The sequence below is a fragment of the Carassius gibelio genome, chromosome A4, assembly GCF_023724105.1.
Source record: "Carassius gibelio isolate Cgi1373 ecotype wild population from Czech Republic chromosome A4, carGib1.2-hapl.c, whole genome shotgun sequence".
Classification (NCBI taxonomy): domain Eukaryota; kingdom Metazoa; phylum Chordata; class Actinopteri; order Cypriniformes; family Cyprinidae; genus Carassius; species Carassius gibelio.
In genome coordinates, this window is record NC_068374.1 from 31538528 (window position 1) to 31557752 (window position 19225).

Genomic DNA, 19225 nt, shown 5'->3' on the forward strand with positions numbered 1-19225 from the left:
GCTTAGCGCTAACGGCGTGCCAGTCATTGTAATGGCTTGTTACGCTTTCTCAACTGCTTAGCTGACGAGACCTAGTGTATTTGCTAGCTGTAATGAGTGTCTGCATACCTTCTTGAGTTGACTGTCAAGTTTGGTGTATTCCTCTTTCTTCTGCTCAAGCGCGATTTCGAGACTCTTCAGCTTGGAGTCCTTCTTCAGTCCAGAGGAGGCCAGGGACGAGGCGTGCTCCTTCAGGTCCAACAGAGAGGCCTGAGGGCGAAGGAAAGGAAGGTTAAATCAGAGAGCACTTATTGAACAATGTACCTCTGAGTGCAGACGATCAGATTCAGGCAGGGGGAAGAAAGGCTAATGAGAAGCAGGACGAGACTTTGTTAATGTCATGCCACAGTCCCTGATTGCATTGAAATAACCCGAGCACAAACACATGTAAATATGCGGATTGGAACCACAGCCAGACAGTTTTGAGCCAATTCCAACATCAGGAAGCACGAAGAGCCAAGAAAAATTGCCATGTGACAGTTTTTTTTTTTTTTTTTTTTTTTAAATGCACATTTGTATACAAACTCAAATCAGATTGGGTCAAAAAAAAAATCTGGACTTGGTTTAGAAACAAAAACATTTAAAGAGACAGTCCACTTCAATTTAAAAACTCATTTATTCACCCTCATGCTGTTCCAAATCAGCATGATTGTCTTTCTTTGGTGTAACCGTATAATGAATTGAGATTAGAGCTTTCCAGTTTATAAAAGGATGCAAAAGCACCATAAATGTGGCTCATATGTCTCCTACACTATTTTCTAAATCTTTTGAAATCATACATTGGCTTTATATTACAAACAGACCAACATTTTCTTTGTTATTCACTGAAAATATTGACATTCCCCATTATGAATTCATAAAGAGTTCATTAGAGGAAGTAAATCATTCTTATGAGTCAAATATTTTCAATGAAATTCAATCTTTTGATCAAGTTTTAAATGATTTGTTCATAAATTAGATGATCCAGTTTGAGTTCAGCTCACTGACTCTCTTACTGGAAGGTAAAACAGAAGCTTGAATTATGGTCTATTTCTCACCCAAAGCAATCATATGAATTCAGAAGGCTGAATATAGCACTATAAGTTATATGGACTGCTTTACGATACTATTATGATGATTTTGAATCCTTTTTGACTAGAGGAAAGCTCCAGTCCTGGGTGAACGGTTCCTTTGATTTCACAAAAATCTTTTAAGTGGAATAAAGTGATAAAATAAGAAACAGGAGGACGATTTAGAGTTACAGTAGCTGTTACATCTCAATAGTAATATTACGATGGCCTCTGCACATATGCAGTACATCAGCTCACTGTTTTTTTAAGCAGAGTCTCAGGCACACTGTTAAAACTGCAGCCCTCCATCCATGATGCCTTTCCTGCAGTTTCCGCTTTCAGTCGGAGAGCCCCACAATTTCACACTCGACTGGAGTCCACGGACCAAAATATACACTTAATGTTCATACTGCCGCCCCGCGTTCTCTTGTGCTGGTAAAGAAAACAGGAGAGGGGAATGATGGGATGTGCTGAACTCCACACTTTATGATTAGAGCATGGGAGGGGAGGCTGAAAGAGCTTGGAGTGAAGAGGTCACAGCTCAGGAACAACACAATGCAGGAAAAGCAAGACGAGGGATATACAGGGACGCGGAGCGATGGGAGGCTGCTGCATGCAGCTCAGGACAGCAGCTGCGATCCAATGCAAATATCCAGGACACTGACGCTCTGCTTTTTATGTGCAGCAGATGGACATGGGTGGATCTTATGAAATCTGTTAAGATGTCTGGGGCACAATTAAACCCAAAATCAAAAGAAATAAATATAAAAAAATATATTTTACTACAATAAAATGAATCCTACTTTCTCACCCAGCTTTTTGTTTATAGGAAAAAAAAGGAATGTCAATAAAATGAATATACAGGTACACATTTATACGTATTTTATTTATATATACAGTACAGACCAAAAGTTTGGAAACATTACTATTTTTAATGTATTTGAAAGAAGTTTCTTCTGCTCATCAAGCCTGCATTTATTTGATCAAAAATACAGAAAAAATTAATATTGTGATATATTATTACAATTTAAAATAATTGTTTTTAAATTTATTATACGTTAAATTATAAATTATTTCTGTGATGCAAAGCTGAATTTTTAGGATCATTATTACATGATCCTTTAGAAATCATTCTAATATAATGATTCATGATTCAATATTTTTTCAGAACATGTGATACTTTTTTTAGGATACTTTGATGAATAAAAAGTAAAAAAAAAAAAAAAAAAAAAAAAGGAAGCTATGGTTTTAAAATATAAATATTTTGTAATAACAGTATACAATACTGGTCAGTAATTTGGGGTCAGTAATTTTTTTTTCTTTCTTTTTTTAAAATAAAATCAATACTTTTATTCAGCAAGGATGTGTTCAAATGATAAAAAGTGAGAGTAAAGAAAATATATTATTAGAATATTTTATTTTTAAATAAATGCAGTTCTTCTTAACCTTTTATTCATCAAATATATTAAACAGCAGAACGGTTTCCAATACTCATAATAAATCAAAATATTAGAATGATTTCTATATGATCATGTGATCGACTGGATGTTACATGTGACACTGAAGACTGGAGTAATGATGCTGAAAATTCAGCTTTGCATCACAGGAATAAATTTTTTTTTAAGTATATTCAAATAGAAATAGAAATAGATGTCTCTTATTGCTCGCAAAGGCTGCATTTAAGCAAAATTGCAGTACAAATATTAATTATTTATTACTACTATATGACTGTTTATTTCTTTGATAGATGATAGATAAAATATACAAATATTTTTATGTATTTTATAACTCCGTTTAATGTGTCTGAATAAAAGCATTTATATTTACTATATATTAAGTATTTCTAAAAATGTATAAATAAATAAACAAGCATTGCTTTGACACCACTGTACTCTATAAACATATATATATATATATATATATATATATATATATATATATATATATATATATATATATATATATATATATATATATATATATATATATATATACACACTGACATTTTAATGATACAGTGTGTCACTGTATTACTGTAATTGTAATACAGTAAAAAAAAAAAATTGGAGGGTACTGTTAGTTGTCATTAAAGTGCTTTGCATTGTGTCATTATTAAAATCTCCAATTTGACTGTTATAATTTAAATAATTATATAATTTTGGTGTCAACCATGATCTCATGAGATTCACCCACATGCTATGGAATTATTAGTGACGTTTGGAAGCAAACGGAAATGGAAAAGGACAGAGAAAGATACAGATGAGAAGAAACTACTGTATGGTGAGACAGGAAGTGGTTTAGTGGTGGGGATGTGCATCGTCCATGTTCTAGAGGCAGACAGCAGAGAGGAATGCAGAGATCACAGCAAACAAGAATAACCTGAATAATACAACAACCACAATGCTGTGGGAAAGACGGGGTACATATACAGTGCAATTGCAATCATTAGAGGGATGCTTCATCCAAAAATAAACATTTAGTTATCATTTACTACACAGTGCCTTATGACTGTTGTTATTCCATTGAATGTAGACAGAGAATTTATCCATTACAACAGGATCCTTGAGTCAGTGAGTTGAATGTTTAAATCATTCACACCAGTTTCTGGTCTGGATCTTTGCACTGAAATGATTCACAAAACTGGTCTGGATGACACCAAGATTATTCATCAAGAAACGAAGTGAAATTAAATCAAAATAAAATGCAGGACACATCACAATAAGAATTTGAAGAAATGTGCTTTAAAATAATGCTGCAATGCAAAACATTTAAACTATCCTGTACATCATAAACCACTTATGGTGCATTTTTGTCTCTTATAAAGACTGAAATCTTCAGAGAGCTTCAGCGAGCAAAACAACTGTTTAAAATGCCTCTATCCGTGAATCATGCAGATTTGGATCAGCATGATGGGAGTTAACGACGAGCAAACTTTCATTTATAAATCAACCTTTTATACTGACGTAAGGGCTATTGGAGAGATGCTAGACAAAACAGAAGAAAGTGTGAGAAGATAGAGAAAAAGGATAGAAGGAAAAAGGCAAAAAAGTGAACAACAGAGCAGAGTTGAAGACAGAAAGAGAAATGAGCAGTTGCTCTCTGGGAAGGGCCGTTCCCTCACATTTAGAATCTGCCATTTATCTTCATGACCTACACACACACACACACACAGGACTGACAGTGTTGCGGGTCCAGCATGTCTGTTCTCATCACTACAGCTCCTCAGGGGTTGTGCAGACAGCTACAAAATCAGTCTGTCTCTATCAAGCCTGAGCACCTCGTCCAACAGTGCAATCTAAGGAAGACGTTTCTAATGCTGCCTGGGATCTGCTTCAACCTCTTTAATCCACACTTGACACATTATAGAGGATTACTGCATTATAAATGCGAAAAACCACCATCTGAACTAACATGATGAATGCAAAATTGCACAAGACGTCGGCTGGACGCCCACCTCTGAGCGATTTGTTGGTCATTTGAATGTTTGTTTGCACAGAACAAAAACCTGTAACATGACTTGCTTTCACAGATGCGAGATATAATCATACAGAAACAATCCGGGCTAATCTTTTGCAAATATGTGCAAAAATTTCACAGACAAATCCAAATGATTCATGCAATAATAGTTTACCGTTTAATTACAGTTCTCCTGATAGCAGAGATTTAGTTGAGGATCGTTAGGATTAGTTGTGGATTTTTGAGTCACAATTTATGATTGCAATATTTACACCGCAAACCCAAACTTCTGTTCACAAATATGCAGAAAGATTACACAAATCTGAACATATGTTTGCAAGATGACATTGCAGTTTAAAGGAATAGTTGACCCAAAAATGAAGATTTGCACCCTCAGAACATCCAAGATAGAGAGGATTTTGTTTTTTTTTCATTTTAACAGATCACTTGCTAGCCAATGGATCCTCTTCAGTCAGAACGACTGTGCTTGATCTGTGCATACTTCTCTCCTGATTCAGATGAGACAATAATTTCACTGGAGAAAGCCATATTATGAACCGAGTATTTTAGCCAGAATCAACAGTCTGAATGCCTTTCACTTCACAGTCGTGTGGACTATTGTGATGTTTTTATCTGAGGTTTGATTCTCATTCTGACGGCACCCATTCACTGCAGGGTTCCACTGGTGAACAAGTGATGTAATACTACATTTCTCCAAATCTGTTCTGATAAAGAAACAAACTCATCTACATCTTGGATGACCTGAGAGAAAGTTTTCAGCAAGTTTTTCTTTCAAGTGACCTATTATTTGGTCATCAACAATAAATGACGTTGTAGACAAGATATTGGTCTCTAGATATGGTTTGAGACATTTTTTTACCAATGTCACTACAAGGTGGAAATCTTTCCCAAAACATTAATAAAGCATTAATAAAGCATTAGTTTGTTCATGCAAAAACAAGTTCTCACCTCACGATCGGACAGCTCTCCCTGCAGTAAGCTGACTCTCTCTTTCAGCTCTTTGAGCTCTTTCTTGCTGCTGTCCAGTTCTTCGCTCTTCTCTCTCTCGTCTCTATCCCTCTGTTCCTTTAGACGCTCGATTATACGCTCCTACAAACATCACACACCAAAAAAAAAAGACATGTTAAGCGTGTGATTTAGAATCAAAGAAAAAAGAATCATTTACTCACCCTCAAGTTGTTACAAACCCATTTGACTTTCTTTTTCGGAACCCAAAATTAGTTTTCTATACAGTACAATATGCAATCGCATGAAAGATCATAAATAAATATTTACAGTAAATTACACCCTGTTCCTTTCACCTTTTGTGTTCCATGGTAAAAACATGAATAAATAATGACAAACCTTTCAAATGTACCAAAACCTAACACAAACTACCTATTCACAACAAAGTTAATAATAATATCATTGATCTAAGAAGTAAATATGACTATTATGATTATTATTATTTATTCTCATTGTTGTTCAAGTACTGTTGTTTATATATAACTTAAAATTAAAAGTATTAAGTTATTTTTAATAAATCAATAAATATTAATCTAACGCAATAAGCGATTATTATTATCATAAGTATTATTATTATAATTATATATAATCAAATATAATATTTAATACTAATAAATCAATACATATAAAGATAAAAAAAATGTAAGATTAAATAAAAAAGTAGCACAAGCAAAGAGGAAATGAAATTTGTGGTCATTCGCTTTCTGATTTATATCAGGGTTGTAAAATTTACCCAAAAACAAGAGCAGGCCAATACCTGTCAAAGTTTAGAAAGCGCAGGCACACCAATTGCTTAATTCCCATCTTAAGCATAACCCTGCACGGCTAGTGGAACATATCTGAATGAACACATTTGGCGTACGATCCATTAATCTCACACATGTGTCAACTTTGGCCAGGTGTTGGAACTTTTGGCCGCGTCGGCTTTCAGAAAAAGGAAGTAACTTTAGTAGAAATGAGTCAGATCTTATGTGAACGGCTACTATGCTGCATTGTACTCACACTTTAATAAAGTCGCAAAAAAAAACCCACCTTTAATAATAATTCAGAGAGGGAAAAGAGATACACAGAGCAATAACGTGAGACAATAAGAGGTCTGAGGAAAGAGTGTTTTGGCGAAGCCTTGCATTCGCAGTCGATGGCCTGTGAAAGAGGACGACTGGAATCATAGAGAGCACCAGCCTCCAGCACTTTCACACCCACGCCGGCCAAAACTCACACACCGAGCGGCCGAACCGGACAATAATAACACAGCTCTTTTTCAGGCCCGCACTGCGTTTCTCACCGCAAGGGCTGTATTTCACTCTCCTGAGCCGACGTTCCTGGCCGATCCTCGCTGAGCTGTGACATTAACCATGACCGAGCATCGCTGTGCCAGCTAACTCTCACACCAAATTCACAATTTGCATCGAACGGCATCTGAGGCGTGTGAAATGGAAAACTGCATGTGTTTAAGTAGGGGAAGGACAGATACGCTCTGCAAATGTCTGTGTGAGGGAACGTGCTGCAAAAGTGCATACGTGTCGGCCTGTGTTCGAGTATGTGTGTCCACTAAAAAAGCCAGAGCTCTCTTTTTCAATATGCAGATGGCTGACAAAGTTCATTTCCACCCATCATATGGGAGGAACAGGACGCCCAAACCTCGGCGCGTGAGGGTATGTGAGCGAGATGAAGTGGGCAAACGCAGAACAGCAGATCGCTGCCAAACTGCGGGTGTGTGAGACAATGCTAATAACCGGCGGGGTTAATTCATTCATATTCATGAGCTGGAGTTCAGGGGGCAGGTGGTGAGGGAGGATATGTTGATTCGGAGAACTGCGTCATTCTGGAAGCCCATGACCTGAAATGTTCAGTGAACTCCGTGTACGCGTTGGTGAAGACGATAGCACATGTGATGCTAGTTGATGAGAAGCGACGGGGATTGACCTGTGGATCCGTGCGCTAGCTGCGAGGTCAATCATGGTGTGAGGATGACTGAGGCCTTACATAAGAGTGTGTGACAGAACAATCTTCACCGCTGTCACACACACTCACAGCGGTTCACGTCACCTGTGATATCATGTCTCTGAGGGAGACAACACAAGCTACCACATCCAGTTTAGTGATTAATAATAGCACCATTTGTACAGATGATAATAGTAATAATAATGAACAACTTCATGTAATATTAATCGAATGTATAAATAATAATAAATAATTTACATAATTACTACTACTACTACTACAATCACTAATAATAATCAAACAACAAAAAACTAAATGCAATATTAATATAATATTAACAAAAAACTGTTAGATTACACATATTACACAAAATTATCTAAATTGTAGTTAGAAAAAGGTACTACTTTTACTGCCAATAATAGACAACATTTATATAATATTTACTATTAGTATTAGATCATATATTTTATTTAATATTAATATTAATGGTTGTTATTATTATTAATAAATAATAATAATAATAATAATAATAATAATAATAATACAGCAACACAAACAACAACAAATTAGTGTATTATTAATAAAATGTTTAATATAAATAAGAATAACTAATTTACATAATTAATTGGTATTACTACAACTGCTATTAAATATTATCATAATATTTACAAATTGAATTTAATAATAAGTATTAATTTACACATGAATTGTAATTAGAAATTGCTATGACTATTACTACTAGTAGCGATAATAATAATAATAGTAATAATAATAATAGTAATAATAATAATAATAAACTAGTTATATTTATATCAGATTTTCTAATAGTATTAGGTTGTAGATTCATATTAGGTATGGGTATTAATTATTATTATTAACTGCTCTAGATTCCACCTGTTCTGATGGCAATACTTGCAAAAAATAGTAAAATTAGGGATGAATGCAAAAGTAATACTTAATAGCAATAACATCTGTAACGTCAATCCTGTTTTCTTGCTCTGGACACTCAAGGGTGAGAGTCATACCAATGAAAATGTTGCCATTGTGGCAACCCTAAAACAGACAACTAGTTTTCAGTGGCCGTAAATGAGTCTGTGGGCATGTGAGTGTTCGTGGGTGTCCACCTTTTCAGCCAGGGCCTCCTCCAGCGTGGTGAGGGCCGTGTCCGTGTTTGAAGTGTCTGTCTGCAGGGATTTGACGCGCTCCTTCAGGCTGGTCATCTGCTTCTCCTTATCCTTCAGCTGCTCCTGCAGGTTCTCAATCTGAGAGAGAGAGAGAGCGAGAGAGATAGAGAGAGAGAGAGAGAGAGAGAGAGAGAGAGAGAGAGAGAGAGAGACAGAGACAGTTTTACAACATCAAACTGATCCAGATGAGGACATATCTATTAAAGCACAATAAACAACATTCACTCACACTTATGCTCAGAGTAGACTAAGTGAAGCCATTTTTCATTTTATTTTCAGCACATGCACTTACAGCACTCTGTATGCAACAACATTGGGAACAGGGGGAGGGTCGGATCCGTTAAAAACAATCTATTTTTTTTTCCACTGTTCAGCTGAAAATAAATAATGACCTCATTAGAAGCATATTCAGAACTAATTCTCTTCATAAACTTTCCTTATCTGCGTGCGCGGCTGGCGTGGAGCTGATGAATGGCACGGGAGAGATGGGCATTTCCACGTTTCACTCCATTCATCATGTCCCGACAGCTCAATGAAAAGACTGACTGTTCCTGTCTACCGTCTCATATTCAATTAAACGCTGACGGATTTGATAAATAGTTGCCTTTTTTGTTTCTTATAGCTGCTTTGAAACAACCTGCCGGTGATAGAGCCGCTCTGTGTGTAAACACATTTTATCAGCAGGCCTACCTCGACTGTTTAGAGTAAAAGTTCTTGGGCTGAACAAGATTTAGAGAAAATATATGGTCTTTGATATGAACATAATTGTTTTAAGATGTATATTCGGAAATGTTGGCAACAGAAATTTTGTTGCTATGGCGGTTACAAAACACTATTACAAAAACAGTAATTTATATACACTTAAATATAAAAAAATATATAAATATATTTAATTCTACATTCTATATAATATTTGCTATATATACACTTTTATTTTTATTTAATTTTCAATAAATTTGAAAATAACAGAAAATAATTTAAATAACTATAAAGTTATTATCACCACTATTAAACCAATATTATAATTGAATATTACATTATATTACATTACATAATATTATACTATATTATTATTAATTAATTTTCAAGACATTTAAAAACAATGAAAACTATTCACTTATTTTTTAATTGTTAACACTAACTTTAAAATAAAAATTTTAGTAATCCTTTCTTCCATTTAATAAATATAGTTTTACATAATTTATATACATTATATACATGCATATATATATATATATATATATATATATATATATATATATAAAATTTACTAAATTATTTGTTATTTTTATTAATTTATTATTCATGTTTCAAAACATTTAATAAAATAATGAAAATAACCTCTAACTAAAGTATTATATAAAATAAACCATTATAAACATCATTTTTAGTTTTTAGTTAAAAACATAAAATTTTCAGACCAAAAATCTTTCCTTCTTCCATTTAAAAAATAAATATATTTATTTTTCTGCACCATTTATATAATAAATCTATATATTTAGTTTCTTTTTTTATTAATTATTATTTGAAAATAACTGAAAATGTAATGAAAATCACCTATTTTGTTTAGTTATATATTAAAAAAAAGAACTGTACCAAGATATTATAAACCGAACAAAATGAACAGACTAAAAATCTTTCCTTCGGCCACATCTCCCACATCTTTTCTCCCTTTGTAGTTTTTTCTTTAAATGCCTAATCGATTTTAGAAACTTTTTTTTTTTCTCTCAGTGTCCGGAAAAGAGCAAGTGAAAACTGTGACAGCGGCGTAATCTGGTTTCCGAACTCGACCGCTGAGAGAGATAAAGCCGTGTCGACTTATGAATTTAATTAAAAGGGTGAATGTTTTGGCAAAAGCGATTAGAAGGATAACAAATGTAGGCAGAGAGAGAAGTGAGAAGAAACCCTAGAATGAATTTGCCCTGGTTCAAAAAACGACAGTTGTTGCTCAAATAATAAAAAGTGTGGCAGGGTCTGTTGTTTCAAATAATTTTAGACATGTTTGAACAGATGTCGGGGTTAGTCCCAGCTAGTTTTAAGTGAAAAGCTGAGTGGGGGAAAAAGAAGTTCTGAATGTTCCTTTGGAATTGTGGGAGACTTTTTGTGGAATAACAACGTAGCAAAAGCAAAAACATAGCAGTGCATGTCCAATATGCTCGCTTAAAAATCTCCAGCCTTTCATTAATCAATCAAACACACAGCTGATAGCTCCACCTGTCAGATGATACAGACATTCACACACACTCCACCTCCTTCCCTTTGATATCGTCTGCGGTCGCCCATGAAACCTGGTTGTGTAGCACAACCTGATTACACTCCTCTGCCCCATTACCCAGCATCCCCCAGAGTTTTGGGTTACCCCGTGCAGCTTTGACCGGCGCTGACAATACACTCATGAATATTTCATTGCGCTCGTATTATGCATGTGCAGAGTCATATGATAACAGCAATTATATTTTGGAAAACAATCAGCGCATTGAGGGGAAAACTGCGATCCTGTGTAGAGCTAATGGAGGAAAAATGGCTTCATCTTCCTCATAAAGGGAAGATGGACATTCAGATCTAGATTACGGGGATCCATGTCAAGCCAAATGATGATTACGTTCAAATAGGAGCTTATTAAGCAAAAAAAAAAAAAAAAAAAAGGTCTGTTGGGAGAAGCTTTAAACCGGAATTCAATGACCTGGTATCTAAAATTGAGGGAAGAGCAGTGTGTAGATACACTCCCACACTCCCACAAGCTCTTCTGCCCTAATTCTGGCTTCATCCGAGAGTGTGTGAGCGGATAAAAGACAAGACGAGACTAAAAGAGCAGCCTCCCGTCAGAGATCCAAACGCTTGGAGACTTAAAGGCATTTGTGTGTTTGTGTGTGAGAGAGAGAGAGCGAAAGAGAGAGAGAGGCTGGGGTCTGTCTGATTTATAAAAATAGTGTTTTGTTTCACTTAGTGACCTGCTGCATGTCAGTGTTGCATGAACTGTGGAAACAGACAGAGAGGCACATGACACACAACAAGACAACACACATAGGCACACACACAGAAAAAAGATTTGAGCGTTTACAGCGGGTTGCATCAGAATTGTATGCAATGTGCAAGCCGAACAAAACATGTCGAACCCACAGAGCGGAGCGACGGGAGGGGAGATCATTTCTGCAGATTTTCAGCAGATGGGTATTAAGAAGGTTATACTGTATGTATAAGAGAAACTGTTTGTTAGATGTTTCCAGCACTTTTTATTAGAAGGTTCTCTAATAGCTGTTATTTTCGTATAATTGAGAAAGTATTATAATTCTTAAAAATATTTTGAATAAAAAAAAAAAAAACTTCCATTGTAATTTTCCATTTTCATTTGAATTTTGTTTGAAGTTTTAGTAATTTTCTTTTGTCATTTTTAGAACACACACACTCCTCAGTAATTCAAATGAGTGTGAGGAGTTTGGCACCTGAGTGGGTGAGACCTGACAGGTAAGTGGCACGCCGCCGGTCTTTGTGTCCCACACAGAAAAAGAGATTTTCCTTCCGTTTTCAAAATTGTCAAAATTCATATTCCTGCTTTGATCACCATATGTTAGGGGTGGAACTAAACTAGTCGATTAGTTCTGGCAGTAGTCGACATGCCAGGGCTGTGTCGACTAGTTCTGGATCACATGACTTTAGTTGCACTCGTTTGATACAAGGTGACAGCAAAAGGAAAATTCCACCGTGTAACTGTGAGTCATTCGTTTTATATAATAAATTACAACAGACACATTTATTTGGATTTACTCAAACATTCAAGGTGGTCGGAGTTTTACTAGTTGTAGTTAAAGCACTTTAAAGGGCATGAATTAACTGCATCTCTAAATGCACCCCTTTTAAAGCACCACGACTACAAAGAGTAAAGCTAAAGCCTAAAATTAAAAATAAAGAAATATCATTTACAATTATTGTTTATATTATAATGTAAGCTCATTTAAAATTATTTAATAGATATAAACAATGCCATTCAAAAATAATATTTAATAATGATAAGGGACAATATCTTTTTCCTGATACAAATTAATACCTTTATTGAACAATGATGCATTAAATTGAGAATTTATAAAGATTCCTATTTTGAATAAATGCTGTTCTTTTGAACTTTATATTCATCAAAGAATCATAAAAAAGGTACCATGTTGTCCACCAAAATATTAAATATTGATCATAATAACTGGAGTAAATTCAGCTTTGCATCACATAAATAATTAGATTTTAACATGTATTAGAAAAACTTAAAGTTTTTTTTTCAAATAGTAATATTATTTCACAATATTACTCTTTTACTCTGTTTATTGCAATAAAATAAAAAATAAAAATAAATTAATTAATAATATTAGATTTTTTTTTTACATTTGGACTTAATTTTTTGTCTGCCACTGCTTTTATTTGCATTTTTTTAATGTGTAAAACAAACAAATTCAAATAGAAAAGTGAATATGAGGGAGAGAGAGAGAGAGAGAGAGGGAGAGAGAGCCAGAGAGCGAGAGAGAGAGAGATGGGGAGGAGGAAGTGCGGATTAATTAAAGACTTCTGTAGAACTTCTTTTCCCCAATTAAGTCAAAGCAGAGTCCCCTCTCTCTATCAGACCGTTAGGGGCTTAAGACTCTCTGCCTTTTGATGTGGGGTTTATCATTATTTTAACACAAGCCACTTATTAGCATGCACCCTCTTAAAGCTCTGCTCTCTCTGTCTGTGTCTTTCTCCCTCTCTCTCTCAACTGAAAGACGGTAACAAACAATGTAATAGTCTCTTCCTCAGCAAGAAGATCACAACTCAGGCCTGACATGCTCCGTTTAAGAGGCTTTCCTTGAGGTGCTAAGCCTGTTAGCCTTCTTCAGCCCCTTAGCCGTCGAAAAGAAGAGGGGAAAAAAGCACACACTCGTTCTGCGTTCTGAACCAGCCTTAAAAAGTGTAGCAAATTGGAAGCTCTTCATCCATGGGGACGGTTGTGGGGTCAGTGAATGTTCAGGGTTTAGCCTAAACCCTCTGTGAATGTGCATGGGGACATCCTTCGATGAAATACTGGAATATGATACACTTCATAATACATGTTGAAACGTTACATAGGCAGTGAGTCATTGTTAATGAAGTAAAACCCTCAATTCTACTGGCGAGAAAACTAAAATGGCCCAACTAAACTTGGTTTCAGCCGATCGTAAACCGCTGTATGGATTTTAAATCACTGTTGTTAAAACAGTGATGACCCTTTTGGTTTGTTGTACATTACCTTTCAAAAATGTAGGGAAAGTAAGTTTCTGGAAAAAGTCTCTCACCAAGGGGAAAAAAAACAGTTAATGTTTTAAAATGTACAATTTACAATAACTGTTTTGGATTTTTATATATTTTAACAGATTTATTTAAAATATTTTGTAATTATACATTTTCAGCAGACATTATTTTAGACTTTAGTGTAAAATTACCTTTCAGAAATCATTATAATTTATCTTATTACTTAATTTTCTTGTTGAAAACTGTATTCTTAATATCATTGTGGAAACCGCAATACATTTTTTGGGGGATTTCTGATGAAATGCAAGTTCAAAATAACCTGATTTATTTGAAACCTAAATCTTTTATAATATTCTAAATGTCTTTAACTGTAACTTTAGATCACTTTAATGTGTCCTTTCTGAATTAAAGTATTAATCTCTTTCAAAACATAAAATCATACTAAACCCCAAACTTTTTGACGGCAGTGTAGTCCGACGCACATTGTACTTTGACGACAGTTTTATGTCGCCAAAGTGTCAAGTTTGTTCAGAAGTTAGCAGGCTGTTACTTCTAAGAAAAATATAGTTGCTGGATTTCCTGAAAGTTCATGAGGTTCATGAAATTGTGTCTCAATGAACGAGTTTTGCAAGAACCTCAATGTCCCGGATTATGTTTCCAAAGTTTGCGGACAAATTCCTTGAGGAACGCTCAATATTGGGTGTTTATTACATCTCGACGGAGCGAAACCTTGACCGCAAAGTCAACAAACAGGTTTAATTTCTTTGGTGTCGTCTGAAGAACAGTATTCATATGCTATAATTTAAACATATCGTTTCAAAATAAGAGAAATATTTTATTTTAGTATTTTTTTTTATTAACTGCAACCCTAATTGGAATAAGTAATGTTAAAAATGTCCAGACATGAACATTTTGTGGAAAAAAAACCAACCCTAGCACCGCCCATGTTCATCCATAAGACAAAGTGTCTCTGACAACTCTCTCATGCCAAAGAGAGCTGCTCTCCATCAAGACCATCGACGCAAGTTTACATACTTGAGTGAGTTCTGCTGAACTGCGTCTTGTATTCCTCCCTCCTCGCATTAACAAATGTTATTTTCTGCAGCCTGTCCTGCAGTGAACTTGTGAAAGAATTCCTCTCCAAACCGCTGTTTTCAATATTTAGTTCAGCCGCTTCCACTGCGGATCTGTCTGCCACCTTATCTGACAGTTGCAAATTAAATTATCGTTATTTTCCAGGCTGTTAAAGGGTAAGTGTTCAGTTAAACACAAAACACTGAATATAAACAAAGTCGGAAAAGAGCGGGCCGAATCTCTCAGCTGCTGCCGGAAGAGGTGTTTTGCTCCGTTTGGCACGCACTCGCTCACATCCACGCAGACAAACAGTGCCACTGAGAAGGCAGAGAGCTTCGCACTTGAACCAGAGCCGCTGGGAAAACAATTACAAAGCCAAACAACTCAGAGCGGGAGAAAAAAAATGATGTTCAGACATTAAAGGAGAGTGCAAGAAAAAAGAAACTAACCCAAACTAGGCCTCCTCTGAGAACGAATGCATACTTCACAGGACACTGTGTATCTATTCATTTACTCACTTACATACACAGACACGCACAGTCTAGGAAAGCTCATTTTGGTACGTGCAAATGTAACGATGCAAAAAAAAACAAAAAAAAACTAAACAGTGTTGCTTATTTAGAGGCCATATTCTTCAAGTCTGAAACATTTTATTTTTCTTAAAGCCTGCTTGTAATGTTTTTAACATCAAAAACAGCCAAAACTGTTTTTCACATTATAATTTCCACTCTCACTGACCCTCGGAATTAAAAGGCAGTCTTTGCTACTTTGGCTGCATCCGTATTTGCATTTTTCACTACTACACGGTGGGCAAGAAACATTTGATGCAGTATTTATCTTGCAGGATTCTATATGACTAAAATCTTACGCTTGGCAAAAAAAAAAAAAAAGCATTCATCGGGGCAGGTCAAGTTTCTCATTGATGAATTTTAATTCTTATGTTAATGTTGGAAGTCTTCTGTTAATGAGCTGATCGAGTAATGCCAAAATCATTATTATTTCTGAATCACCTAGTTTCTAGCTACATTTCCATAAACAGAGTTTCTTTTTTCTGTTGAACACAATTATATTTTGAAGAATGTTGTTGTCCAAACAATTGCTGGGAGCCCCTGACTTCCATAGGAAAAAAAAAAAAGGGGGGGGGCACTGTGGAAGTCAGTTGCTACCGTCACGTATTTGGTTACAAACATTCTTCAAAATATATTTGTGAAAAGAAGAAATTCTTACAGGTTTGGAACAGCATGAGGGTGAGTAAATGAAACTATTCCTTTAACTCCTCCATGTCCATGATATATCCTTTGTAAAAAGTACAATTTTATTAAAATGCAAAATGACACATTCCTCACTGCTAATCCTGCTTGCTCTGTACAGTTTCTCGTTTTCTCGTTTGAGCTGTGTGTTGAATGGTGTTCTGTTGAGCAGCCCCATGCATACCTTCATAGAACTGTCTCAATGTGTTATGGCCATTAGGACCAACTCTGGGGCAATGTAGAGCGGCTCAAGCACTATAATGGAAACTAAATGTTTCTCTTTCTGTGGCTTGGGAGAGCACTTGGCTTTAAAAAAAAAAAGTTTATTGTGTTCCTGATGACTCCGAGAAGCTTTCAGACTCAAACTGTGAAGAGAATCAAAGCAGCTAAGACAAACAGAAAATAGAAAATAAATATATATATAAATTCATCATTAATCATTTTAAATATATAAAAAAATACTTAGAATTTCACACATTTAGACATTACATTAAGAATATACAATTATATTCTGAATAAAAAAACGTGAAAAAAAGCATTTGACTTGAGCAAAATCCTAAAGTCTGTATTAGAAAAAAAAAAGTACAACCTTAAAAGGTCTTCCAGGGTAACGATTATCAGTTAACAGCCTCTTTTTGTAAACGATGAGTGATTTTTTTTAGGAAACTTAGTCGTAAAATAAAATATGTTAATATAAGTTACAGTGATCTTAGGGGCATTATTTGCAACATTATCCCTGGAATGTCCATTAGACAGATGCACAACTTCCTGTTTTCCCAATAAAGGTGAGCTCACAGTGGGTACTGGGCACTCAGACTATCACTAAGTCAAGATTAATGAGGCTGCAGATGGGGGGCTTGTTTGCACAGCCTGTGATCACAGTGCAACTGAAACTGATAGTCGGATGTGACCGCTGAAGCATTGCCTCATGGGACGACCAGTTAAGGCCAGTCACTATGGAATCATCCACTGACAAACTCAAAGAGTACGGTACAACAAGCTAGAAACATGTCAGTGATAGTTTTGACTTGGCACCGTTTTGTGTGCTGATTTCTGTCAAAACCTGTATATTGTGGAATGAAGTTCAAAGCTGCAGCCTAAATACTGACGATGAAAAGCGATGTCGGCAGGAACAGCAACAGCTACGACTTCTTGTATATCCAACGTGGGTTTGAGGCAGAAGCAAACAGCTGTTTCATGGATATGAAAGATGCAGAGCAGACGTATAAACCTTGGCGCCCGCTGTTACCCTGAGGTTAACGGCCTGTGTGTCATTTCTGAGAACAGGAGACTCCATCGCCATCACAAACACAACTTTTCCCTGCTTTTAGAAATCATAAATTTATACAATGGCATATTTGGTGAGGCTGGTTTTGTGCATTTCACCAGAGCTCATCAAACGTTGCTAAGTGCCCTGTTATTCTAGTGCTACTTGATCTCACAGCGGCCTTTGATACAGTGGACCATGAAGTCCTTCTTAATCATTCGGGGTACCGCACTTCAGTGGTTCTTGTCATATTTGACCAATATCACCTTTTCTGTATTAATTGGGGATCGTCCGCCTCCACCACTTCCCTCTCTTGTGGTGTGCCACAAGGCTCTATTCTCAGGCATATTTTATTTTCACTTTGTATAGTGGCCTGAAATTTGATAAACAAACTGACAGCATGGTTAAAGCAGATATATTTCAGAGATGTCTTTTGGCCAAGGTCAAACCATTTTTGAATCACTCTGACCTTAAAAAAAGCTATTCATGCTTTTATCAGTTCAAGATTAGATTATTGTAATACACTTTACGTTGGTGTCACACAGTCATGCCTCAATCGCCTTCAGCTGATACAGAATGTTGTGGCCCATTTTTTAACTAACACATGCAAATGTGAGCACATCACCCCAATTCTTTATTCACTCCGCTGGCTTCCAGTTTCTTTTAGAGTTAATTTTAAAATTGTATTGTTTGTTTTTAAAGCTTTCAATGCTCCATCTTATGTAACTGAGATGCTGGCTTTTCGTCAGCCAAACAGGACTCTTAGGTCAACAAATCAACTTTTGCTGTGAGTCCCGAGGTCACAGTACAAATACTGGGGTGACTGGGCTTTTTCTGTAGCTGCTTCCCCCCAATATATGCACCATTACTGACCTGAGCCTTTTTATAGATAGGCTTAAAACTTATTTATTTAAACTGGCTTTTAATATCTAGCAATGTTGTGTATTTTATGTAATAATAATATTTTTGTTTTTATTGCTCTATTTTTATTGGAAAACACTTTGGTTCACCTTGAGTGTTGTAAGGGGCTGTATAAATGAATGTTGATGTTGAAACATAGCCTAACAGTGCCATCTATGTTAAGAAAGACAAATTGACACCCATTTGAAGGGCTAATGATGTTTAAAAATGTGGTGTTTAATGGTGTTTTATTTCCTACTGAGAGAATGAAACCATCAACGTAACAAACAATTTTGCTACAATGTTGGTGTATAAACTGTGATTTACCTTCTTCTGCAGCACATTGACCTTGCGTTCCTTGACGTCAAGCATATCTTTGAGGTCGTGAATTTCTCCATTCAGCGTGCCCTTCTCCTCTGACATTTCCTGAATCTGCTTGCTCTTTTTATTAAGCGTAGCCTCCTTCTCCTCCAGACGTAAACGCAGAGCATCGACCTGAAATACACAGGCACAAAAGTCATGGAGACGCATTAACTGATACTTATTGTCCATTATAACACTATTATTCATGACAGTGTATACAGGAACACACTAATACTTGGCCAGTCAGGGCACATTAACCGTCAGCTAAACTCCATGAATCACATTCTGGCACTGGTAATACAGGATTATGATAAAAAGTATGATGATAGACTAACTATAGAATTAAAAGCTTACACAAAGAAGCCATTCATGCCCCTGTAATTTTACATAACATGTTTGATACAACAGTGCCCCCTAATGGTC

The 19225-nt window shown here is 35.7% G+C and overlaps 1 protein-coding gene across 6 annotated transcripts in view; it reads right to left on the bottom strand.

Moving 5' to 3' along the window:
• Positions 1–19225, bottom strand: part of LOC127977239 (ELKS/Rab6-interacting/CAST family member 1) — a 175023-nt gene that overhangs the window by 125168 nt on the left and 30630 nt on the right. For all 6 annotated transcript variants that reach the window (XR_008158160.1, XM_052581998.1, XM_052582014.1 and 3 more), the window contains 4 exons: positions 18767–18934; positions 8639–8776; positions 5514–5654; positions 109–249 (listed from right to left, as the gene is read on the bottom strand). Coding sequence is in view for 5 of the 6 variants with exons in the window: in XM_052581998.1 (XP_052437958.1) it covers positions 109–249; positions 5514–5654; positions 8639–8776; positions 18767–18934 (588 nt within the window). In the remaining variant the exon portion in view is untranslated. The remainder of the gene's footprint in view (positions 1–108; positions 250–5513; positions 5655–8638; positions 8777–18766; positions 18935–19225) is intronic.